The sequence below is a fragment of the Phocoena sinus genome, chromosome 8, assembly GCF_008692025.1.
Source record: "Phocoena sinus isolate mPhoSin1 chromosome 8, mPhoSin1.pri, whole genome shotgun sequence".
Taxonomy (NCBI): Eukaryota; Metazoa; Chordata; class Mammalia; order Artiodactyla; family Phocoenidae; genus Phocoena; species Phocoena sinus.
This window is the reverse complement of record NC_045770.1, coordinates 109,756,149-109,780,198: the sequence shown is the minus strand read 5'-3', so window position 1 is coordinate 109,780,198 and position 24,050 is coordinate 109,756,149. Positions and strand designations below refer to the sequence as shown.

The 24,050-nt window shown below is 56.7% G+C and overlaps 1 protein-coding gene across 3 annotated transcripts in view; it reads left to right on the top strand.

Moving 5' to 3' along the window:
* AP2A2 (adaptor related protein complex 2 subunit alpha 2) overlaps positions 1–24,050 on the top strand; it is a 63,753-nt gene extending 39,703 nt beyond the window's left edge. For 2 of the 3 annotated variants that reach the window (XM_032639876.1, XM_032639877.1), the window contains 17 exons: positions 2,170–2,271; positions 5,925–6,033; positions 7,351–7,501; positions 8,362–8,530; positions 9,681–9,818; positions 10,918–11,100; positions 11,682–11,779; positions 12,170–12,401; positions 12,509–12,682; positions 15,762–15,922; positions 18,533–18,615; positions 20,114–20,203; positions 20,869–20,992; positions 21,948–22,064; positions 22,158–22,227; positions 22,372–22,506; positions 23,291–24,050. In XM_032639876.1, the coding sequence (XP_032495767.1) occupies positions 2,170–2,271; positions 5,925–6,033; positions 7,351–7,501; positions 8,362–8,530; positions 9,681–9,818; positions 10,918–11,100; positions 11,682–11,779; positions 12,170–12,401; positions 12,509–12,682; positions 15,762–15,922; positions 18,533–18,615; positions 20,114–20,203; positions 20,869–20,992; positions 21,948–22,064; positions 22,158–22,227; positions 22,372–22,506; positions 23,291–23,368 (2,214 nt within the window). In that variant the 3' untranslated portion in view covers positions 23,369–24,050. The remainder of the gene's footprint in view (positions 1–2,169; positions 2,272–5,924; positions 6,034–7,350; positions 7,502–8,361; positions 8,531–9,680; positions 9,819–10,917; positions 11,101–11,681; positions 11,780–12,169; positions 12,402–12,508; positions 12,683–15,761; positions 15,923–18,532; positions 18,616–20,113; positions 20,204–20,868; positions 20,993–21,947; positions 22,065–22,157; positions 22,228–22,371; positions 22,507–23,290) is intronic. The other variant, XM_032639878.1, reaches the window with a different exon arrangement.

Below are 24,050 nucleotides of genomic sequence, written 5' to 3'. Positions count from 1 at the left end.
CGGGGGCCTCGGCGGGCCTTGCGTGCCGGGCCATGCTCCACCTCTTCGGGTTCAGGCCCTGCCGTGGAGTCAGGCGGCCAGGCTGGAGGCCGTGGGGCGTTTTCCAGTTTTGCAGACGAGGAAACTGAGGCTCAGAGAGGTTGGACGGCGTCACACAGGTCCGGGCTTGAACCCGGAGCCGACGGCAAGGCAGGGCCGGGGCAGGGCCGTCCAGAGCCCAGGTGTGGCGGGGACGCGGCCCAGTGCTCTGAGCAGGCGTAATTGGTTATGGTTCGTGGCATTTTACCAGGAGTTGTCATCACTCCTGCCTTGTCGGGGGAGCTTTCTGCAGCCACATGCCGACAGGTGCCGAGGCCCAAGGCCAGCGACGCCCACACCGAGCGCTTTCCAGGGTGGTGGAGCCGTGTCCTGCCGGCCAGGAGGCTCTCCTCCTTGGACGCTTCTGTGCCCAGCTGTTTGGTTCGCTTTTGTATTTTCACGTACCCGGCTCTGTTGCCAGGTGCACTGCTTGGCGCCTTTGTGGTTCTAGGCCACAGGAGCCCAGCTTGCGTTGGGCGAGGTGGAGGGGCGTCTCAGCCAGCCCAGGGTGAGGCCGCGTCCACCGGCCAGCTCTCCCTTCACCTCTGCTGCTCTCTGCACCTGCTCTCTGCCCTCTGCGGGGCTGCGGCTTCTTGTCGCACACCTCCTGACTTTGCCACCAAAGGTGTGAGATTTGGCTTCTTTGGTCTCAAGGTCAGGAAACCTCAGGAAGAGTGTCACTTGCCCACTCAGAGGGAGCAAGCCCTTCCGAGAGCAGCGGAAGAGGCGGGAGGGCTGTGATGTGCAGAGCCCTGCGCCAGGCCTGGCCCTCCCTTAGTCGTGTGCGGCCCGAGCGGTGTCCCGAGGCGGGAGAGGAGGCGGCCCGGGTCGGGGGTTGGGGGCTGGGGCCCGGCAGAGCCACGGCTGCGTGGGCCCCCCAGCCCTCTCCTCACACCGCCTTCCTGCAGAGACCCTGCGGGCGCACAGGGAAGGTGAGAAGCTGCACCTCGGGAGCCAACCAGCCCCAACTGACTTCTGTCAGAATGTTTCCTGATTCATCCCGCAGGTGAATCTTCCTGGGGAAGCAGGCTGTGTCCCAAACACTCAGAAGCCACGGTGAAAGAGACTCTGCCCTGCGGAATCTGCGTGTTGTAAACGCCTGTTTGTTAAAGCTCTGTGTTTGGCCCTTATCGCCCACTGAGATGTGGACAGTGAGGCCAGTTAGACCCGTTTCTTTAGCGTGGCTTTCGCGTTTCCATCAGAAAGACGAAAGAACAGCACAGCGGTGGCCTCTGATGAGGTCGCTGTGGTGCTGGACCTGACCCCGCCTCGGCTGCAGAAACTCTGCCACCTTCTCCCGCCTGCTCGGGAGTGGGGGTGGGGGAGGGGCGGGAGGAATTATGTGATGATTCGAGGGAGCTTTGCATCTTTACACCCGTTTTTGTCAATGGGTGTCATTCGTTTTGTCTTTTCTTTCTTACATTTGCAAGAGACCTTCTCTACCTAACCATTGTCTCCCTCCAGGAGACATGAGTTACTGGGAGTAAATACTAGTGTCCCAGGATGACGGTAGAGACTCCCCTGGGCTGCGTGGAAGGTCCCCGTGTGCTGAGGCCAGGGTTCCGCGGGGCTCCGTGGGGAGGGTCAGGTCTCGTCCAGGCCCAGTGGTGCTTTCAGGACAGAGGGCAGAGACATGGCTTGGACGACCCTTCAAAATGGGGAAAAATGGGCTTTTCAGTTGCTGTTTCACACAATCTCAGTTTTGGGTTGTAAAGATTGATGTGAGTCTGAACACGGTGTGTCCACCCGGAATGATCTAGATTGGGGCAGCGAGCGCAGAGGCAGGCGATGGGCGGGTGGAGCCTGGGGCCCGGAGCCGCTGCCCCGCGCTGGCCTTCACTGAGGCAGGGTCTGGGCTAGAGGGGTGCTGGATTTCCCAGTGTTCAGAGAGACACTAGAACAAGAAAACAACCTATGTGTGCACCTTGCTTTCTAAGCACATTGAGAGCTGATCAGAGTGGGCTCTAGGTGGCCCTGGGCTGCCTCTGCGTTTGTTCTTCTGCATTTAAAGTTCTGTTTAGAAAAGGAGTTTAAAATGAGAGGGTGTCGTCAGGAGCTTTGGTGTCTAAATGTGTGTGTGTCTCCTCTCAGGGTGTGGTGACTGCCGCCGCCAGCCTCATCACCACCTTAGCACAGAAGAACCCGGAAGAGTTTAAAACCTCTGTGTCTCTGGCCGTCTCCAGGTTAAGCAGAGTAAGTCCGTCGAGGGGAACGGAACTCGGTGGGTTTTGGTCTTAGTTATTTTCTCTAATTGATGTATGTACTTTTTGGAATGCAAGATGTTTGGGTCAGTCTGTAAGTTCAGGGGTGGAAATGTGTCTTGGTTCATAGCTGATTGGCTTTTCTTTCGACCTTTTTTTAAAAAAAAATTTTTAATTAAAAAAAGTTTTTTTTAATCTTTTTAATATATATTTTTTTATATCTTTATTGGAGTATAATTGCTTTACAATGGTGTGTTAGTTTCTGCTTTATAACAAAGTGAATCAGTTGTACATATACATATGTCCCCATATCTCTTCCCTCTTGCGTCTCCCTCCCTCCCACCCTCCCTATCCCGGCCCTCTAGGTGGTCACAAAGCACCGAGCTGATCTCCCTGTGCTGTGCGGCTGCTTCCCACTAGCTATCTGTTTTACGTTTGCTAGTGTATATATGTCCATGCCACTCTCTCACTTTTTCACAGCTTACCCTTCCCTCTCTTTCGACCTTTTTGTCAGAAATGCCCTGTTCGCGCGGCCACGTGCACAGAGCAGAGCAGCTCAGCCCCTGGCCCCACTACAGGGAGGGAGCGTCCTCAAACTGCGTTCAGCGCTGCGCTTTAAATTTTGTGTGACAAGATCACACAGTATATGTTGTTTTATGATTGGCTTGCTTTGCTCGACATGTGAAGTTGGCGAATTGTTTCGAGTGCCGATGGTTGATCCCTGCTGCCGTGCAGTGTCTGTGCCCCACCCGCCTGTGCCTCGGCTCGTCCAGCACTTAGCCATCCCCCTGGAGGTGACTGTGATGGGCCTGCCCCCGGCCCAGCGCCGGGGGCCACCTCACGTTGTGATCTGGTCTACGCTTTCCTGATTATCTGCGAGCTGGGGCAGCTTTGCACGTCTGCTAGCTTTTTGAATACCTTCTTTTGTGAAGAGCCTCTTCAGTCTTTTCACCTATTTTCCGCATGGCGTTGTCTTTTTTGTTGTTTTATAGAAGTTCTTTATTTTGTTAATTTACCTTAATTTTGTACTTATTTATTTGTTTGTTTGTTTTTGGTATGCGGGCCTCTCACCGTTGTGGCCTCTCCCGTTGCGGAGCACAGGCTCCGGACGTGCAGGCTCAGCGGCCATGGCTCACGGGCCCAGCCACTCCGTGGCATGTAGGATCTTCCCGGACCGGGGCACGAACCCGTGTCCCCTGCATCGGCAGGCGGACTCTCAACCACTGCGCCACCAGGGAAGCCCCTTGTATTTATTTTTACATTTATATTTACTTATTTTTTTGGCCACGTCATGTGGCGTGTGGGATCTTAGTTCTCGACCAGGGATCGAACCCGGGCCCCCTGCAGTGGAAGTGCTGGAAGTGAGGAGTCTTATCCACTGGACTGCCAGGGAAGCCCCCTTTATATATTGTAGATATGAGCACTTTGTTGGTTAGATTGGGTTGAACCAAACAAAATTGCCAACTTTTAATCATTGTTGATCTGCAAAGATGCCAGCTTCGTGTAGTTCAGCCTACTCTGTGTTTAAAAGTCTTGTCCTGCTGTGTAACTTGCCGTTTCAGTCTCGTATGAAGTCTTCTATGATCAGAAATTCCACATTTTAATATAGTCAGACTTACTAATCCTTTCCTGTATGGTTAATGTCTTCGTGTCCTTAAATGTCTGAAGTTGTTCCCTCTTCTGAGGGCTCGCGTGCAGGTTGCTGATCCACCTGGGGCAGGTGTCTCTGTGTGGTGCTGCTTTCTCCCTGCAGACTCTGCGCTGCCCCTTGGTCCCACACCAGCGGCCGGGTCTGTGCTGCACTCCGTTGGTTTCTCTGTACATCTTTGCACCAGTGGTGTGACTTTGGGCTAATTTGATGTTTAGTGGGGCCAGTGTTCCCCCACTCAACAGAATCCTACTGGGGCTGCCTTTAATCTGTAGGTCAGTTTTGGGAGAATTCAAATCTATGTAGTATTGAGATTTTCAATCTGTGACCATGGTGTTTCTCTCCATTTACTTAGTCTTTAATTTCTCCCCAAAATGTTTCAGCTTCTCGAGTAGAGGTTCTTTTATTTTTTATTCAACTTGTCTTTATATACTTCATTTAAAAAATGCTATTCTCAGTGGTACCTTAAAAATGTTATTATACAATAGTGTGTGCTGGTTTGCACAGTTGGTTTTTGTATATTGCCCTTGATGTTGGCAATTTTGCCAAACTCACCTATTAGTTTTGGTAATTTATACGTGGATTGCTTTGGGTCTTCTCTGTACCCCGTCATGTGGTCTGTGGACAGTGGCAGTTTTTCCCTTTCCCAGGCCATGTTTGTTTATCCTTTCTGCTTTACGGCTCCAATCCCGACCTCCACTGCAGTGTTGAATATGAGAGATAATCGGTGTCTTGTTTCTGCTCTCGAAGGGAGGGTCTGCGCTGTTTCACTGTTAAGCACGACTTAGGCTGGTTTTGTCAGTGTTCCTTCTCTTTTGCTACATTAAGGAAATTCCTTTCTATATCTTTGCTAACATTTTTATCATTGGTTAACTGGTGAAGCCGTTTGAATTTAGCGTTTTCTTTGTGAGACAACTTCTAATTATGCATTCGATTCAAATTCAGTTCTTGACATTTGCTAACTTGTGTGAATATTCAGACACATTGGCCGGAAGTTGTTCTGTGTGCCGGCTTCATGGTGAGGCCTCCCTTCTCCATTTTGACGCTGGGTATTCGCCCTTTTCATTCTCTGCTTGATGAATCTCACCAGGTGTAAAATCCTGTGTAAGAATTTCTTTGGACTTTGTTGGCCCTGTTTTGATTTTTCTACCTTATTACTTCCTGCTTCTATCTTTGTTGTTTTCTCTGCTTTCTTTGGGTTAATGTGCTGGTCTCTTTCCGAACCCTCGAGATGAACTCTTCATGCTTTCGTTTCTGTATTTGTTTCATTGTGTGCGTTTAAAGCTGTAAGTCTGTCTCTAAGTGTGGTGTTAGCTGCATGAGATGTGTTCAAAAGGCCGGCTGTGTCCGTGCGGTGGCGCGGTCCTTCTTCCACTCGGTGCGCCCGCACCTGCTTCTGCTGGTCCCGTCAGTGCTTTACACGGCTTGGAGTTCACCCACTGCAGGAGTGGCCGCGTCCCAGGTCACTCATGACCTAGTGTCGCCCGCCGCTGCGAGCTTTGTGACAGGAGCCGCTCTGAGCTCCCAGACGCAGGACGTGGGGTGGTGCCGGGCTGCGTGTCGGTGGGCGTGTGCTGCCTTAAGGGACAGTCCCGTGTTCAGGAGGCTGAGGGGGTGTCTGTCCTGCCCAGACTGCGTGGGACAGGCCGGTGGCAGCGTGATGGGAGGTCGCTTGCTTTCGGGCCTGGGCAGCTCACGGCAGGGCCTGTGCTCGGGGCGGCGTGGGTGCAGGGCTGATGACTGAAGGCCTCCCTTCTGCGTTTAATGCACTTTCCCGGTCTAGGCTCCGAGAACTCTGTACTGAGTGCAGCGTCGCTGTTGCGCTCTCGAGGGTCGGGCGCCCAGGGTTTGTGTCCTGCAGGGGAGGGGCGTCATCGCGCAGTGGCCCCTCCTGGGGCCTGGGCGCCTGTGCCCCTGCCCTGCAGACACAGACAAGTGTGCCGCACGTTCTCAGCACACCTGCCCGTGGTGTCTCATCCCCCTGTGCTGTTTTGCAGATCGTGACGTCGGCCTCCACAGATCTCCAGGATTACACGTACTATTTCGTCCCGGCTCCCTGGCTATCAGTCAAACTTCTGAGGCTGCTGCAGTGCTACCCGCCCCCAGGTGACAGCCATGCAGCAGAGGCCTCTCCGCAGGGGTTTACTGCAGCGTTTTAGGGTTAGGTCTCTCGTTTGCTATCTTTAAAGTCCTCTCCGGTGCTGGCTCTTGTCCTCTGGATCTTTCTGTGATGCTGCCATGGCTCTTGGCTTTCCCCAGCAGCTGGTAGAGAAATCACAATTTTGGTACGGCTCAGGGTGATCTCTGCTTTTATGAATAATTCTGGAAACTGTTTGGAACCTTACATCCTAAGTTGTTAACAATCTGTGTAACCTTAAAGTACACATCACGGATGTTGTCACGTTCGTGTTTTATTCTAAAACGTTACATTTGACTAGTATGGTAGGTATCTAGAAACAGAATTTCCTGGTTGAAGAATGCACAAGAGAATTTGTGTTCAATGCTTCCACATTGCCTCTACAGAGATGGTTTTGTTGTTGTAACCTTTACATTTTAATCTTCATTTGTGTTTCTACAAGGTACGTCTTTGTTAAATTCCAGTAACTTTCCATTCTGAGTCTGTTCTATACTAAAGCGTGAGCCGCACGCCCTGCGGCAGAGCCCTCGCGTGGGAGCGGGACCCCGCCGTTGCCTCCCACTCCCGCCCACCGGCTGCCCCTGTCTCCCCTGCGGCAGTAGTTCTCTCTGTGGAACTGACCTCTGCCTCCTTTATTCCGAGACCTGGGGCGACTCCGACCCCCGATGGGGGTGAATCTCATCACCCTCCTCCTCCTTTCAGCCCCCTGCCCCCAACCCCGGGGCGGCTTTGGGAGCCCTGCCCTCCGTCCGCTCAGGTGCGCAGGGCCCGCCTTCCCTGAACAGCTGGTGGTTGGGCAGGTGCCTTAGATGCGCTGCAGCGGTTTCTGGAGTCCTGGTATTTTTATTGCTTTCTTAGTCTTTTTTTTGGTGCGTTATTTCTTTTCTTCTGCTTTGACTAGAACTTAAAAGTTTTCTTTCTCATTTTATTGCTCTTCAGAGTGTTTTCTCTATTTCTATTGGTAATAGCAGGGAGAGGAAAAAACCTTTTGCCCCCCCTTCGAAGCCTCAAACTTTGACATCATGTGTTTTGTCCACGTCTCTGAGATTTTATTTTCCTTGACTTATATAATCTATATTTCAGCAAAAACTTGTGTGTGTTATTTGTGTTAAAATGTATGTGTAGTTACCCTGGCTGGCAGATCCTCTTATTTTAAGCAGCCACACGGTTTGAGTAGGGGTCCTCGCCCTTCATTTTGGGGTTGTGAGATGAAGGGTACCAATACGCAGGCGGGGCGGCCGTGTGGGCCAAGGGGAGCCGGGCCAACGTCTGTCTGTCTCGCCCAGAAGACCCTGCAGTGCGAGGCCGCCTGACCGAGTGCCTGGAGACGATTCTGAACAAAGCCCAGGAGCCGCCCAAGTCCAAGAAAGTGCAGCACTCCAACGCCAAGAACGCCGTGCTCTTCGAGGCCATCAGCCTTATCATCCACCACGACAGGTGGGCCCCCGCGGCCTGGTCCCTGGCGGGCCTGAGGGCGCGGTGCTCGGAGCCGCCCCGCGCGCACTCTGGTCTCAGACCCTCCACGCCGTGAGCGTGACTGCCGTGGTCTCACTTCCCCCAGACGGCTGCCCTGCTTCTCTTGGGCATCCTGCCCGACCCGCTGCTCCCAGGGCCACCTGGGAGTGCGGCATGCGCCCGTGTGTCCTGTGGGCTTTGTTGGGCCGAGGCTGTGGTGGGAAGGTGTGTGGAGGTGGCATGGGGAGGGGAGGGGGTGGGGGTGCTCCCGCGGCCCTGCCTTCCTGCGGCGCTTCCGCCGGGTGCAGCTGCCTGAGCTCTGCGGTCCACGGGGTTGGGCACCGGTGACGAGACTCTCCCTCTCGGAGTGGCCTCCCTGTCCCTGTTAACTCTTCAGAGGGCAGAGTAAAGAGCAAGCAGAGACTTAACGCCGAGTTTCACGCAGTCGGTACTTAAATAGCCAGTAACCTCTGTTATATCATCTCCGTCTGTGCGTCTGTCTCTCGGTGTCGCGGCTTTCGTCCAGCTGTCGGCCAAGCGGGTTCTCTGGCTGAGAGCCGACCCCTGGCTGAGGCTTGGTGAAAGCCGGGTCCCCCTGCCGCCCCCGCCCCGCCAGCTTGGCGTGGAGGCTGGGGGTCTCAGCTGCCCTCGACCCTCTGGAGTCCGGGATTCTGCAGGTGCACTCAGAAATGCTCTGGGGGACGCAAGGCACGGGTCCTTGTGTGGTACCAACTAGAGTGAGCGTCAGGTCTTGCGTCCTGGGAGACCGTGGTGGCCGTGAACGTGGCACGGCCTAGGCCGAGTGGAGGACCCCTGCCCACCCACCTCTCCCGTCCGCACAGCGAGCCAAACCTGCTGGTCCGCGCCTGTAACCAGCTGGGCCAGTTCCTGCAGCACCGGGAGACCAACCTGCGCTACCTGGCTCTGGAGAGCATGTGCACGCTGGCCAGCTCCGAGTTCTCCCACGAGGCTGTGAAGACACACATTGAGACGGTCATCAATGCCCTGAAGGCAAGTGTGCTCTTCTGGGGCTGCCTGGCCACGGGGGCGCCTTGTCCCTGTGTCACTCACGCTGTCACTCGTGAGCTACCGGGGGGTCCCGCGGTCACTTGGGGTCGTGCGCTCGGGCCCCGGGCGATCTGGCCGGCTGCGTGCGTCCCCAGGCGGTTCTGCCCTCTGCCCGCGAGAGACCATGACCACACAGGGCATCTCCCGCTGGGCCTGGCACGTGAGCAGAGTCGCAGTAAAAATTGGGATCAATAGAAACTGTTCGTTTTGGTAGAAGGATGAAATATTTTGTCCATGTCTCCGAGAAAACTCACTCCTTGCAGAAGGATATTTGCTTTTGTCAGGGAATTGAAATTCCAGAGCTGGAAGAGCCAAGCTGAGGTCTTCTGCTCTAACGAGGGTTGGTTCCTCAGGGTCAGACACAGCCACATCCACTGCGTCCCTGCGTGTTAGAAAACTGAAGGCAGATGGGGAAGCTACAGAACCCACTGTCTTGGTCCTGGGCTTACTGCTGAGAACACGTCTGACCCTGTTCCTTTGGGTTTGCGTGTATTTAATAGACATCTTTGGTGTGTGTTTTGAACAAGAGGCCGTACAAAGGCTTGGGATTTCGCTTTCTGGTGTTTCGAATTCCTCCTGGGTGGTTTTGGCATCTCTTTCAGTCACTGCCTGGATCAGAAAGACTTGCTCTTGCCGTGCCTGTGGCTGGGCCCATGGCAGTGCCTCTCATGCTGTCCTGTGCTGGGGAGCGGCCGTGTTCTTGTTTCTGAGGGTCCGGGGTGGGGCTGGGAGCCAGCACGGGGACAGGCTCTCAGGTGACGTGGAAGGGGCCGGTCTGTGACCACACAGCAGGCGGCCTCTGACCCACCCCCTGGGGATGGAGTGTGATCGTGATCGTGGCCGGTCCAGAGCTGCGGGGTCTGAATGCCGGAGTGAGGGGGGCAGTGGGGTGGCAAGTGAGGGGCTCTCGGGCTCCTGGATTTGGGTGCTGAGTGGGCGGAGCTCCGAGTGAGCATTGGGACGGGGGCGGGGGGGGGGGGGTGCCTGAGCCGCCCGGCTGGGGACCGTGGGAGGGCACGTGTCACAGCGGACTGCCACCGTCCCCTGCCCAGGCTCCTTTCATGTGGCTGTTGGCTCTGTGCTCGTTCCCCAGACGGAACGGGACGTGAGCGTGCGGCAGCGGGCCGTGGACCTCCTCTACGCCATGTGCGACCGCAGCAATGCCCAGCAGATCGTGGCCGAGATGCTGAGCTACTTGGAGACGGCCGACTACTCTATCCGAGAAGAGATTGTGAGTTCTGTTGGCCTGTGTGTCGTCACCGGCACCGATGCTTGTGTGTCTCACAGAAGTGCGTCCTTGCAGCCTTGTTGAGAATCTACTACGTATTGGACGAGAGGCCTTTGCTTTAGTTTTTTTTTTTTTTTTTTTTTTTTTTCGGAACGCGGGCCTCTCACTGTTGTGGCCTCTCCCATTGCGGAGCACAGGCTCCAGACGCGCAGGCTCAGCAGCCACAGCTCACGGGCCCAGCCGCTCCGCAGCATGTGGGATCTTCCCGGACCGGGGCACGAACCCGTATCCCCTGCATCGGCAGGCGGACTCTCAACCACCGCGCCACCAGGGAAACCCTGCTTTAGTTTTTTTATCAGCATTTTCAGGGGAGCCTTCCAGTCTTCCAGAATCACTTTGCAGAGGCCCTCCCCCTCCCCCTCCCCCTCCCCCTCGCGTGCGGAGGTCCCGGGAGGCAGGTGCTCAGCACAGAGGGAGCGGGGCGTGCGTGGGCGGTGGGCGCAGCGGGGACACAGGCCGGTGTGGCAGTGAGGGGCCCCCAGCGCCCAGCTTTGGGCCCAGCTCTGGGCTTGAAGGACTCGAAGCCTAGGGCGGTGACAAGGTGGGTGTTCTGGAACGGCGCTCTGGGGTCGTTACGGAGGGTCGACTTGGAGGCCAGAGGGTGTGCAGAGCAGGTGGATGGGGGATCTGGGGCGTGGTCAGGAGGTCACTCTGGGGAAGGTGGGCGTGCGGGTGGCAGCGCGGGGTCCAGGCTCCAGTTGGCGACCGATGCTGCTCAGGGCAGGCTCGGTGCAGGAGGAGGCTGTACCCGGGGGAGGTGAGGGGCCTGCTTTCCGCAGCCCGGAGCAGGTGCCCTGGGGAGCTGGGAGAAGGGCTGTCGGAGCAGGAGGCCCAGCAAGCGCGGGCGGCGCTTTGCCAGCGGGGCTGCCTGGGCTGCGGGCCGGGTTGGGGGGGAGGGCGGGGCTCGCTGTGCCTCTCTCGACACGTCCTTCCACGTCTGCTCCTGGAACCTTAGACTTACGGGCTCCTTTGACAAGTGGGGGTCGCTTTGGCGTGGGTTCAGGCCCTTCTGAGGCCCTCCCTGAGTGGCCGTGCCCTGCAGGTGCTGAAGGTCGCCATCCTGGCGGAGAAGTACGCCGTGGACTACACGTGGTACGTGGACACCATCCTGAACCTGATCCGCATCGCTGGAGACTACGTGAGCGAGGAGGTGTGGTACCGCGTCATCCAGATCGTCGTCAACCGGGACGATGTGCAGGGCTACGCCGCCAAGACGGTGTTTGAGGTGTGGCCCCGCCCCGCCCCCGCCAGCCTTCCCGCAGGCCGGGCTCCGGCACTGCTCCTGCCTCCGCTGGAGTCTCGGTGCCCTCTCTCCCTGATTTCAACACAGCGACCCCGGGTGGGAGGCTCTCGGTCAGCGAGTGGCCTCCTGAGCAGGCTGCCCGGGCTGGGGCCTCGGGCTGGCCTCTGTGTGTCCGAGAGCAAGTGTGGGGCCGCCACGGTGGGTTTGTGGTCTCTGTCGGTGAGGGCCGTGTGCCCCCACCCCTGCCCAGGGCCCACGCGTCAGTTTTTGGGAGCAGCTCTCGTTCCAGGGGTGGGATCGGCCGTGGCCCTGCCCGTGGGGCTCCCCTGCTACTGATCCCTCTGCCGAAGTGGCCAGGAGAGAGGATGGGGCGGGGAGTGCATTCGGGAGGGGCTCAGGAGGCTTTGGGGGCTGCGGCCGCGTGCAGAGCAGGCTCCCTGGGAAGGCAGCCTGAGCCGGCTCTCCTGGCTCGTCACACGGCTTGGTGGCTTTCTCCAGAGGCCGAGCACTACTGGTGCTACCTCTGCCTGGGCACCAGGCTCACCGCGCGTGCTCTTCCGTAGGCGCTGCAGGCCCCAGCGTGCCACGAGAACCTGGTCAAAGTCGGTGGCTACATCCTAGGGGAGTTTGGGAACTTGATAGCAGGAGACCCGAGATCCAGGTGAGTCACCCGGGGGCCGGGAGTCCCGCGTCCAGTGCTGGGCCTGTGCCCACTGGTTCACACCCGATGGCCTAGTAGAGGCCAGCTGATGTCCCGGGCTCCCCAGGACAGCCCGTAGCGAGGGGACATCCTCTCTGGTTGACTGTACAGAACACAGGGATTCTGGGGGGAAAGGAGGCATGGCTGATGGCCAGCGCTGTTCAGAGGGGAGCCTGGACTCGGCCTGGAGCTGGAACGCACAGGTTCTGGCTGAGTGTGGGCTCATCTCCCCGAGTCACTCCGCGCTCGCTCCCCGTCTTGTGGGGACACATGGGGGTCAGGCTCAGGCGGGGTGCTCCAGGCGGGGAGTGAAGCGTGGAGGTGACGCTGTGCCCCATGTGTGCCCCCCAGCCCCCTGACCCAGTTTCACCTGCTGCACTCCAAGTTCCACCTGTGCAGCGTCCCCACCAGGGCGCTCCTCCTGTCCACTTACATCAAGTTCGTGAACCTCTTCCCGGAGGTGAAGGGCACCATCCAGGATGTGCTGCGCAGTGACAGCCAGCTGAAGAACGCTGACGTGGAGCTGCAGCAGCGCGCCGTCGAGTACCTGCGGCTCAGCACTGTCGCCAGCACCGACATCCTGGTGCGCCACGCTGTTCTACTGCCCCCGCCTCGCCTCGGCCACCCTTTCTGGGGGCCGGAGGCCATGGGGCTTCGTGCTGCGCTGACCTAGGGCTCCTTTCCCCCCAGGCGACTGTCCTGGAGGAGATGCCTCCGTTTCCAGAACGTGAGTCTTCTATCCTGGCCAAGCTCAAGAAGAAGAAGGGCCCCAGCACGGTGACCGACCTGGAGGAGGCCAAGCGGGAGAGGAGCGCCGACGTCAATGGGGGCCCCGAGCCCGCCCCGGCCAGTGCCAGCGCTGCGGTGGGTCCCCTCCTGAGGGCCGTACCCTGCGTGAGCTCCTGGGGCACCTGGTCCCTGAGATCCGTGACCCTGGACTGTTGTCGTTGGGGGCGGGCTGACCCAGACGCCTGTGTCTGTCAGCCAGACTGTGTCTGTCGGATGGTTGTCTGGGGTCCGCGGTCAGCTCCCACGTCTCCCCTCGGCTTTGGATTTAGAAGACGTGGTCACCCGTCTCTTGCACGACTACCGTATAGTCCCGCACCCCTCGCTGGTTTCCAGTGGACCCACCTCCTGCTGTCCTCAGAGGTTTTTCACTAGTGAGCGCATTAGAGCGAGCGTCCTGTTCACGCACGATGCCCTGAGGATGTGTCCTTTGACGTTCGTCGAGGAAAATGCCGTTTTGAGAGTTGTGTTTCCTTTCTCGGCTCAGTGGAGGGAGCCCGGGGAGCGGGTGCATTAGCCCTGCTGGGCAGCAGCCCCTGCGGCCCTGCAGGCGGCTCCCGAGGGCCTTGGGCTTTATGCTTGGCCCGTCGGGAGGCAGCCTGGAGAGCTGTGTCTCCCCTCCAGGACGCCGGTGCGGCGCCACGGACGGTGCTGCTTACGCTGTGCGGCGGCCTCTGTGAGGGTGGGCCCCACCGGTGGCGCGTGCCCGCGTGTGGACGGCCCGGGGCCCGGCTGGTTTGCTCATCCAGAGCGTGCTCGTGTCTGAGTCCTGCTGCTCCTTGGGGGGCCGCTTGCCTGGCTCCACGTCTCCTTGTGTGCCCCGGGGCCTCGGGCCCGCCGTGAGGCCTGTGCTCAGACCTGGCCTGGCCCTTGACTTGGGGCCCCGTCACAGCCAGGACCTCTCACCTGAGCCCTGATACCTTCTCTCCAGGGGCGCCCTTCGTGGCCCTGTGGTTGTGAGTTCCCGTTTGTCCTCACGGCTCAGGGAGCTGGGGCGGGGGAAGGCCTGGACGGGGCTGGGGAGTTGAGGCAGAAGCAGCAGGACAGGAAAGAGGCTGGGATCCCTCCTGGCTGGGATTCTCCTCCTGGTGTCTCCTCTCTCCTGTCTTCAAACTCAGAAAGGAGGCCCCGCCGCAAAGTGGCATCGAGATGTCTGGATCTTACAAGAACACCTGGGATGCCTTTTACTTTGGGCAGTAGTGGCCAGAATGCCTTTTATTTAGGGTCACAGGTCATGCCAGGAGGTGATTTTCTTTGTGGCCTTCCTGGGAGCTCGGCTCAGCTGTGGCTTTGGCGTGCTTGCCTGTGCGCCTTGAGGGTGGGTGTCTGGAGGCTGCTGGTCCTCCTGGGGCTTTGGGCTGGCGGAGGAGCCCAGAGCCACCCTGCGCCCTGTGGTGTGCGGCGCTTCGAGCAGGTGTAACCTGTGCAGAGCCGGGTGCCAGGCCAGCTCCTGGGGGAGGGTCTCCCCGAGTCCTGAGAAGAGGGGGAGGCGGCGAAGCGGCGGGGGGTCCCAGTGCTGCAGGGTAGAGCCTGCACGTGGGGTCTGGGGAGGGAGCAGGCGTCTTAGCGGGGCCTCCCGAAGGAGCAGCCTTGCTTTTGTCTGTCCGTGTTTGACTTAATGGGACAGAAGGGTTTGCCTACTTTAAAAAGCGTTTGCACTGTTCTTTGGGAACCAGTGGAGACATTGTGCAGTAGGTGGCAGAGGTGCAGTGACCTCGTCAGGCTGTGGGTTCTGTGGCCCAGACAGAGGCCTTTCTCGCGTCACTCACAGCAGGCTTGGGGCCCCCCCCCCTCGGGAGCAGCTCCTAACCTTGGGTGGGCGGGCTCCCGAAGATGGCCTCGCTGGCGGGAGGCTGTTGTGAGGGGCTGTGTGTGCGGGAGTGTCATCCCAGGTGCAGGGCCAGGAGCCCCCGTGGCCATTTCATCGACTCTCCCCAATGGCGCAGAAGCTTCTGAGGAAGCTTGACAGCTCCTCTGGGGAGCCCGGCCTGGCCTGTCAGCTCTACCCAGGAGCCCCTTTCACCCGGAGCCGCCCGCTTCCGGGCCGCTTCCGGCCGCAGGGTGGGCCTGGCGCGCTGCCTGCCCTGGAGCCCCAGGAAGGAGGGCCCGGCGCTCAGGCCCACGTCCTCTCTGCGGGACGGGACACGTGTTCTGTAACGCCTCTTTTGTCTCAACGTGGAATCCATACAGAAGATATCTGCCTACGCGTGTAATGTTTTAGAAATTCAGTGCAATGCTCTAAATATGAAAGGGAAACAAGTAGTTATTTATGCTAATGTAGTGATTCCCACGTGTACGTCCTCCGCATGGCCTGAGGGCGGACTGGCCAGTGCCCGGGGTGGGTGCATCCACACTCCTGAGAAAGAAGGGGCGTTGGCCTCCTTTGGCTCTCAGCGTGGCTGCCGGCGTGGCTGCGTTCCTGGAAAGATGAGTGAGTGCTCAGTAAATCCGAGCAAGGTGTTCACTGCAGTGACGAAAAGCAGCTCTCGGATGTAGTCTCAGGTGACTGTAAGTGGATATTTGCCCTCGGGAGGGTCCAGTGGGACATTTAAGAGTCATTCCAGATGAGTTCTCACAGGCCTGGTTCTTGCTGCGACAGGGACCTCTCGGTCCTCAGGACCTTGCGCGTTTCTGGACTTGTGCACCCGTGCAGGGGCAGCGCCAGCTCTCTGTGAAGCTGGTGGGGGGACACCTGGGGAGTGAGCGTATGATGAGCTGCACTGTTGTGTGTCCTGTGAGCTTGGAGAGATTTCGGAAGGGCTTTGGCTCGTGTTCTTTGTCTTTGCCTAGGATCAGAAAGCAGCTGTTCAGGTACAACGTTCTACATCAGCTACACTTCGATAAAAAAAAATAAAGACAAAACAAAACAACGAAAAAAGCAATTATTTAAAAAAAACCCTGTTCTGCAGGCATTTTGTCTGCTCTTCCTCTGTAACGAAGTAGAACATAGATGACTAAGGCTGCGCCCTAGTAAGCTGCTGGCTTGTACTTCTTTCATCTTTCCAGACTTCTTCACATGGTTGACAGTGACACGCACAGTCTTGTCTCTGAAACCAGACACTTCTTTTCGGGGTGTGGGTGGGGCGCAGGCCCTTGCGCTTGCCTGGCGTGGTGCCCAGAAGGGTCTGCGCTGACCTTCTCCTTCCCTGTCTTCCAGTCCACGCCCTCTCCGTCGGCAGACCTACTGGGGCTCGGGGCTGCGCCCCCCGTCCCCACGGGACCTCCACCCTCCTCCGGCGGGCTGCTCGTGGACGTTTTCTCAGACTCACCCTCCGCGGTCGCTCCCCTGGCTCCCGGCTCCGAGGACAACTTCGCCAGGTAGTCTGCCTCCTGCATCCGGAGGACAGGGGCTCCCCCCGCCCGGCCAGGCCTGCACCCTGGGCGCCCAGGGAGGGAGGAGGCTCAGGTGCTGGGCAGGTGACGGAGTGGTGGGCGCCCTGTGTGCTGTCTGCTCCCGTGGGCTGCGCTTGCCCTGCAGGACGCTTGTGCTCTGCTCTCCGTGCTGTGCCCCTGGGCTCTCTAATCACGCCCCGTGTCTGCCCTCCAGGCACCTAGCTTTTTCTTGAAGAAACGCTCTTCAGTTCACAGTCACTGCTTTGTCCTGTGGGGTCTGCTTCCAAGCCTGCTTCCTGCTCCTCCGCTGACCTGTTCCGTCCTTGTCACCTCTGTCTGACCGGTGTCCCGATGTTCACACCCCTGCTGTGGGCCAGCAGAGTCCTGCGTGCGGTCGACTTGGCCCCGTTCCCGCACTTTGAAGGCGAAATCCCAGGCTGCTCTTCCCCGCGCTTCGCTGCGTGGATCCTGCCCCTTTTCCCTGCTTGCTGTCTGCCCCTCTGTCTCTGCTGATCTAGATCCAGCCAGGAGGTGGGGGGCTCCCCCTCCGAGAGGAGAGCGGGTGTGAGTTCTGTTGTCTCCAAGGAGCGGCTGCTCGTCTTGGTCTTTGTGACCGCGGAAGAGTTCTTGTGGTTTTCTGGTTTCTCCAGTCTCTCTCCGTTCGCCCCGCACACTGACTCGTATTTCCTGTCGCTTGTTGGAAGTGACTTGGGGAAGGGCGGGTTTGCAGTGCCGCCAGTTGTCCGTCTGTGGCGGAAAACAGACTCTTTTTCTTAAACTGAGGTATAGTTAGTTGGTTTACAACATCATATTAGTGTCAGGTGTACAACGTAGGGACTCAACTCTTTTAGGTTATATTCCGTTTAAAGTTATCACAAAATAGTGGCTGTATTTCCCTGTGCTGTACAATATATCCTTGTGGCTTATCTATCTTATGCGTAGCAGTTTGTACCTCTTACTCCCGTACCCTGTCTTCCCTCTCCCCGCTTCCTTCTCCCTGCTGGTGACCACTGGTTTGTTCTCTGTATCTGCGAGTCTGTGTCTGTTTCGTGACGTTCGTTTATGTTTCCGATTCCACATGTGAATGGCAGCATATACAGTATGTGTCTTCTCTGTCTGACTTATTGCACTTAGCGTGACGCTCTCCAAGTCCATTCATGTTGCAAATGACAGAATTTCATTTTTGTATTGGCTGAGTGTGTGTGTGTGTGTGTGTGTGTGTGTGTGTGTGTGTGTGTGTTTCATCGTATATTATACCACAACTTTATCGACTCATCCGCTGACCGACACTTAGGTTGCTTTCGTATCTTCACTTTTGTAAATAATGCTGCTGTGAATATTGGGGTGCATGTATCTTTTCAAATTAGTGTTTTCATTCTCCTTGAATATACCCAGGACTGGAATTGCTGGATCATGTGGTAGCTGTATTTTTAGTCTTTTGAGGAACCGCCATACTGTTTTCCAGTGTTTCACCAATGTACATCCCCACCAACAGTGTGCAAGGGCTCCCTTTTCTTCACGCTCTTATCAGCATTTGTTATATGTGGTCTTTTTGATGATGGCCGTTCTGACAGGTGTGAGGTGTTGTCTCTTTGTGGTTTTGATCCCCGTTTCCCTGACGGTGAGTGATGTTCGGTATCTTTCATGTGCCTGTTGGCATATGTATGTCTTCTTTGGAAAAATGTCTGTTCAGGTCTTCTGCCCGTTTTTTAATTGGGTCATTTGGTTTTTCGATATTGGGTTGTATGAGCTGTTTATATGTTTTGGAAATTAAACCTCTTATTGGTCTTACCATTTGCAAATATTTTCTCCCATTCAGTAGGTTGTGTTTTTGTTTTGTTGATGATTTCCTTCGCTGTGCAAAAGCTTTTAAGTTTAATTAGATCTCGTTTATCTTTGCATTTGTGTCCTTTGCCTTAGGAGCAGATCCAAGAAAATATTTGCTGCGGTTTGTGTCAAAGAGTGCTCTGCCTATGTTCTCTTCTAGGAGTTTTGTGGTTTCAGGTCTTACATTTAGGTCTTTAATCCAGTTTGAGTTTATTTTTATATGCAGTGTGAGATGTTCTAGTTTCATGCTTTTCCACGTAGCTGTCCAGTTTTCCCAGCACCAGGGGAAGGGAGAGCAGGGGAGAGGGGAGGGGAGGACAGGAGGGGCAGGGAGGGCCGCCTGGGTGTGGGCGTGGGTGTACGTGGCCTGCGGACAGCCCCGGTGGAGGCCGTTTGGAGGCCAGTGCCGCGTGTCAAGTGGCCGAGCCTGTGGGCCCACCTGAACAAACGTGTGTGCTTTTGCCGTGGCGCGCGTGTCCTGCGTCAGTGGAAGCTGTTCACGCTTGAGCAGCACCTTCGTGGAAGGCAGACGACCTGCTCCTGTGGTCGTTCCTTGCTTGTGCCGTGTCACCCTCTCGACTTACCTCCCATCTCTGGTGGGCGCTTTTAATGGTGTTCGTCGGAATATTTGCTGCTTTTCCCTTCCCTCCTGTCCCAGAGAGGTTTTCCTGGTCTTAGTGTTCTTTAAACCCTTTTTCGAAACTGATCTTGGTATTTTCGGTGGGTGGGTGGCTTTGAGTGACTCACATGCTGTCCCTTGTCCCCCAGGTTTGTCTGTAAAAATAATGGTGTGTTGTTTGAAAACCAGCTTCTTCAGATTGGACTGAAGTCTGAGTTTCGGCAGAATTTAGGTATGTATTTTACTTCACTTAATGAAAACTTCTCTTAGAAGTTATGAGGAGAAAGTATTTCCAAATCACAAATCTCAAAAGGGTCTAGTTTCTAGAATATATAGAGGACTCCAAATCAACAACAGAAAAACAACCCAGTTAGAAAATGGGCAGAAGTCTCAGACGTTTCTCTAAGGAAGACATGCAGGCGTCCAAAAGAGCATGCAAAGGCGCCCTCCGTCACCAATAGTCTGAGAAATGCAGTCAGACCCATCGAGGTACCACCTCATACGCATCGGCACGGCTGCTATAAAAAACAAAACGAGGGTTGGCGAGGACGCAGAGAAATTGGAAGCTTGTGCGCTGGCGGGATGTATTTGCTGCTGTGGCAAACAGTCTGGAGGTTTCTTAAAAAGCTAAAAATAGAACTCTCATATATATGACTTAGCAATACCACTTCTGGGTATTTACCCAAAAGAATTGAAAGGAAAGCAGGGACTGGAACAGGTACTCACACGCCCACGTTCACAGTCACCAAAAAGGTGGAGGCAACCCAAGTGTCCATCCATTTGAGTGGATACACAAAATGTGGTTTAAACACACAATGGAACATTACTCAGCCTTAAAAAGGAAGGAACTTGTGACACAGGCTACACAGGGTGAACCTTGAGGACATCACACTCAGTGAAATAATCCAGTTACAGAAGGACTAATCCTGTCTGATTCCACTCCCTAGGGGTCCCTGGAGGAGTCACATCCACAGAGACAGAAAAGTAGACGGTGGGGCCCAGGGCTGGGGGAGGGGAGGGGAGTGAGTGTTCATGGGGACAGAGCGTCCGTTCGGGAAGATGGAACGTTCTGGGGATGAAGGTGGGGAAGGTAACGCGACCACGTGAATGTGCTTCGTGCCCCGCCCTGTGCGCCTAGAGATGCTGAGACAGTAAATTGCAGGGTATATAGTGTATGTTTTACCACATTTTTAAAAAAAGCTTTCTGTTCCCCCCAGCCCCCCCAAATTATGCCCACTGGCTACTGGGGCCGTTGCCGAGGGGCCCTGTGGGCTGCTGGCCCCGCCTCCCTCTTGGCACCATCGTGGAGCCTTGTCTGCGGAAACGAGTGGAGGGTGGGAAGGCAGCGTGTCTGCCCCGCGGGGCCCCTCAGACTCCTTCTCACTGAGGATGGACGGAGGTGTTCGTTTCTCATTGGATGAAGGGGTTAGACTCCAGGCCACGGTGGCGTCACCCGGGAGCCGTGGTGTTTCTTAGGCTGTCGGGGAGGCCTGCCTACCTGTGCGTCCTCTTCAGGAGATGTGAAGTTCACATTCCATTCTGAATTCTGAGGGTGTAAAGACGTTCACAGAAGTCTGTGTGGCGGTTTCTGCTGTGCTGGCTCCGAGCCCCCCAGGTGCCGAGGCCGAGGGCTTGGGCGTCACTTGTGTGGGCCGGGGGCTCTGCTTTCCTCCGTGCAGCTCAGGAGGCTGTGGCGTGTCGTGGGAACAAGCTACTTTGCTTCCTTCTAGGGCGGATGTTCATATTTTACGGTAATAAGACCTCCACGCAGTTCCTGAGCTTTACTCCTACGCTCATCTGTTCGGACGACCTCCAGGCCAATATCCTTGGTTCCGTTGCCCCTAGGCCCCTGGCAGAAGCGGGTGGAGGATAGACTAGGAGGGCGTTTCCAGGTGCTGTTAACGCGGCCTCGGGGTACCTTCCCACACTCAGGTTGCTTGTTTATAACGCTGGTGAAGTACATGCAGGCCTGTTCCGGCCTCCACATCCGCTGGGGCTCTGGTCTCCTTGGGGAGTCTCCCAGGGAGCTGCTGCCCAGGCAGAGCGAGTGATGGGCCACCTGGGACGAGCTGCGACCGGAGACGGTCCCATATAAATGACAGAACTGGGACGTGAGCTTCTCCAGCCCGTCAGCCTTGCCATCCAGGTGTCCTGTTCCCGCGATGATGGGCTGCCCGGGTAAAGTGAGGGCGAAGGAGGCCCAGCTTGGCCACTGAGGATGCCGCCTTCCCTGGAAAAGCCGTGAAGCAGGAACCTCCTTACTACAGGCCAGATCTATTTTTATTTTAAGATAAACACGCTTTAAACGTGGACCGTTAAAGCTAAATGTTTAAGTCATTAAAGACACACGTGTGGCAGGTTTCGTCCGAGGTCAGGATGTGAGCTCCGACTCCTGCCGGGCCCCTTCTGGAGCCTCTCTGAACTCGGGGCTCACTGGGCTCAGCCCATGTTCCCAGCGTCGCCGCAGCTTCCTTGACACATGTACATCTGAGCCTGCAGACCAAGCCTGTGGACCCCACCGTGGACGGAGGCGCACAGGTGCAGCAGGCTGTCAACATAGAGTGCGTGTCCGACTTCACCGAGGCGCCCGTCCTCAACATCCAGTTCAGGTGGGAGCCCCGGCCGAGGCAGCAGCCGCTCTTGCTGGACGTGGGGGTGTCAGGCTGGGCCGGCACGTGGCTGTGACGCGGGACCTCTGCATCCTTCCTTCAGAGGGTGTGGTGAGGACCGAGGGGTGACCTGCCGTACACACTCCAGAGGCGTCTGCTACAGGGGGGTGTGGGAAGTGGGGGAGGGAGAGGGTGCCTGGGGTCTGGGGCGCCGGGTGGGCAGGGCCTTCTTCCCAAGGCCCGGGGCTTTCAGGCGAGAGACCGAGGGGCCTGTCCCGCTGCGGGCGCTGCGCAGCCTGCGGCTCCAGAGGCCAGCCGCCCGGCGCTGGGCCTACCAGGGCCTCGTCTGGTGTGTGAGCGCCTGTGTGTTGTACTCTGAGCGTACACGCCGGCTTGACTGTTTTTTCTGACGTGTCTGTGTTGCTTCTCGGCTCGTTTCTGCCATCTTTCAGCAACTGTGGTAGAGTGTGCATCCCAGCCTTCCCTGTTGGGTATTTGTAAGGTTAAATTTTGAAAAAGCACCTTTCCAAATACGAAGTATACAGAGACCTGCAGATGGTGTACTTTGTAAAATTTAGGGAAATAGACGTGCAGAATTTTTCTTTCATTCCGTAGGCACACCGTTTTCTTTTAGTCTTTTCATGGAAAAAAGAAAAAACCCACACGATTTAAACTTGGAGTTGTAGGACACGGACTGCTGGGGAACGGGAAGAGGCGGCGCCTGTCCCCGGCGCTGCGACCGGCCCAGCAGCCTCGGCCGGGGGTGGCGGGGGCACGTTCCCCGACGTCCTTGGCCATCGATGACGGTGCGCCGGAGATGGACCAGCCTCCCTGGAGCCCTGGGCCGCCCGTCCAGATCTCTCCGCCCCGCCTTTTGCACGCAGCCCCTCTGTGCCCTGGAGGTGGCACGCTCGGGACGTGGACTCTTCCCAGCGTGCCTCTGTGTTGCTCACAGGTATGGGGGAACCTTTCAGAATGTGTCTGTGAAGCTGCCTATCACACTCAACAAGTTTTTCCAGCCCACGGAGATGGCTTCTCAGGATTTCTTCCAGCGCTGGAAGCAGCTGAGCAGGTGAGTGGCGCCCTGTCCCCCCACACCGGGTGGGTGGGGGGCCTCGGCTCTGGCTCAGCTGACGGCACTCGCGCTGGCCTCGGTTTCCCACAGTCCCCAGCAGGAAGTGCAGAATATCTTCAAGGCGAAGCATCCAATGGACACAGAGATCACCAAAGCCAAGGTAAAGGTCTTGCTGTGGACGTTCCCAGGGTCGGGACACGACCGGAGCCCTCAGAGGAGGCTGGCGGCTTCTCCCCTCGGAGAACCCTCCACCTCTGCTGGCGCCGATGCAAGGGGCTCCTGTTTCTCCTGGTTCTTCCCACAGATTATTGGCTTTGGTTCTGCACTCCTAGAGGAAGTCGATCCTAATCCTGCAAACTTCGTGGGAGCCGGTATCATACACACCAAAACCACCCAGATTGGATGCTTACTGCGTTTGGAGCCGAATCTGCAAGCCCAGGTCAAGCCCCTTGAGGGAATCGCCGAATACGCTTACTTTTTTTTTTTTTTTTAACTGTGGTGTAATTCACACACAGTGAGATATGCAGATAGATCCCAGATGTGATAGTTTGATGTATTTCGACAGATGTGTACACCTGTGTAACCACCACCACCCGTTGGCGTGTGTAGCATTTCCATCGCCCCAGAAAGTCCTCTGGCACGCCCGCATCAGCCCCGGCCTCCCTAGGAGGCAGTGCCGTGTGGCCAGCGTGGGACCCGCCTGGCCCCAGCTCCAGCAGTCACCGTGTTGCTGCTGTACCCACGGTGGGCCCTCGTGGAGCACGCAGCCCTCCTTTGTGGGGAGTTGCCACTCTGCTTTGCCCAGCCCTCCTGTCGATGGGCATCAGGCTGCCCCTGTTTCAGGAGGCATTGAATACGGCTGCCGCAGACATCCGGACATGCCTTTGTGTGGGCACGTTTTCATTTCACGTGGGGAACACTCGGTGGGATTGCCGGCTCGTGGGGTCTGGGCACGGTCAGCGTTGCTGTTCTGACCGCGATGCGGGTGTCAGACGCCCACCGGCTGCGCACGAAGTTTCCAGTTGGTCCACGTGCACGCGAGCACTTGCTGATGTCAAACTGTTTTATTTTTGCCACTGAGAGCACGTTCGTCGCTTGAGCCCGTCGACAGTGGCACCTCCAGGGAAGGGCTGAGCAGGGGGCCTTGAGGGGCCGCTGGGCGGGGCTGGCCCCGCAGTGTCTGCCCTGGCACCGCCACTGACCTTCTGTGTCCTCTGTTTCAGATGTACCGACTCACGCTGCGGACGAGTAGAGAAACCGTCTCTCAGAGATTGTGTGAATTGCTTTCGGAACAGTTTTAATCAACAAGGACGGAGGGTCAGGCTCCTGTGTCTGCGTTTTTCTCCATCTCCACTGTCGTCTTCGTTGCCACGCTGCAAGTCCATGCCCTGTCTAGTGTCGCAGCCCCGGGTGCCTCCCAGCCCTGCTTCTCTGGCCTCGTCCCTTGTGGGGATGGATGGGGAGCCTGTGTGCCGTTGAGGAAGAAAAGGCTCAGCCTGGACCCAGCCGTCCTGCCAAGTCAGGAGGAGAGGGGCGTGGATCGCGGGATCAACTCTTATAGAAATCAAGACAGTTCTGTGGCTAAGTCTACAAATTAAAGGGAATGTAGAAGTTTGAATGAAAATGGAAAGTTGTTTGAAATTTTATCAAGATGCCAATGCTGTCTTACTGACAGTTCATCTCTGATGCTCTGAGAGGAGAGGCAGCGTTCTGTCTGCCATGGCAATAGATCTTGGCTACTTGGATGGGAGACGGGGAGGCAGCCCAAGGGCTGATGGGTATGTCTACACGGGACCCAAGCGCCGACCTCGGCCAGGGTGAGAGCACAGTGCCTGGGGGCTTGCTGGGGCCGGGTTCTGAATCTAGAAGTTAGACAGGGTTGTGTTCTCAATGACGATCAACAAAAACACGTATTCTGGCTGGATTTAATTCTATTTTCCTTTTTCCCAGCACTGTGTTCTTAAAGCGAGATTTGTAAAGCCA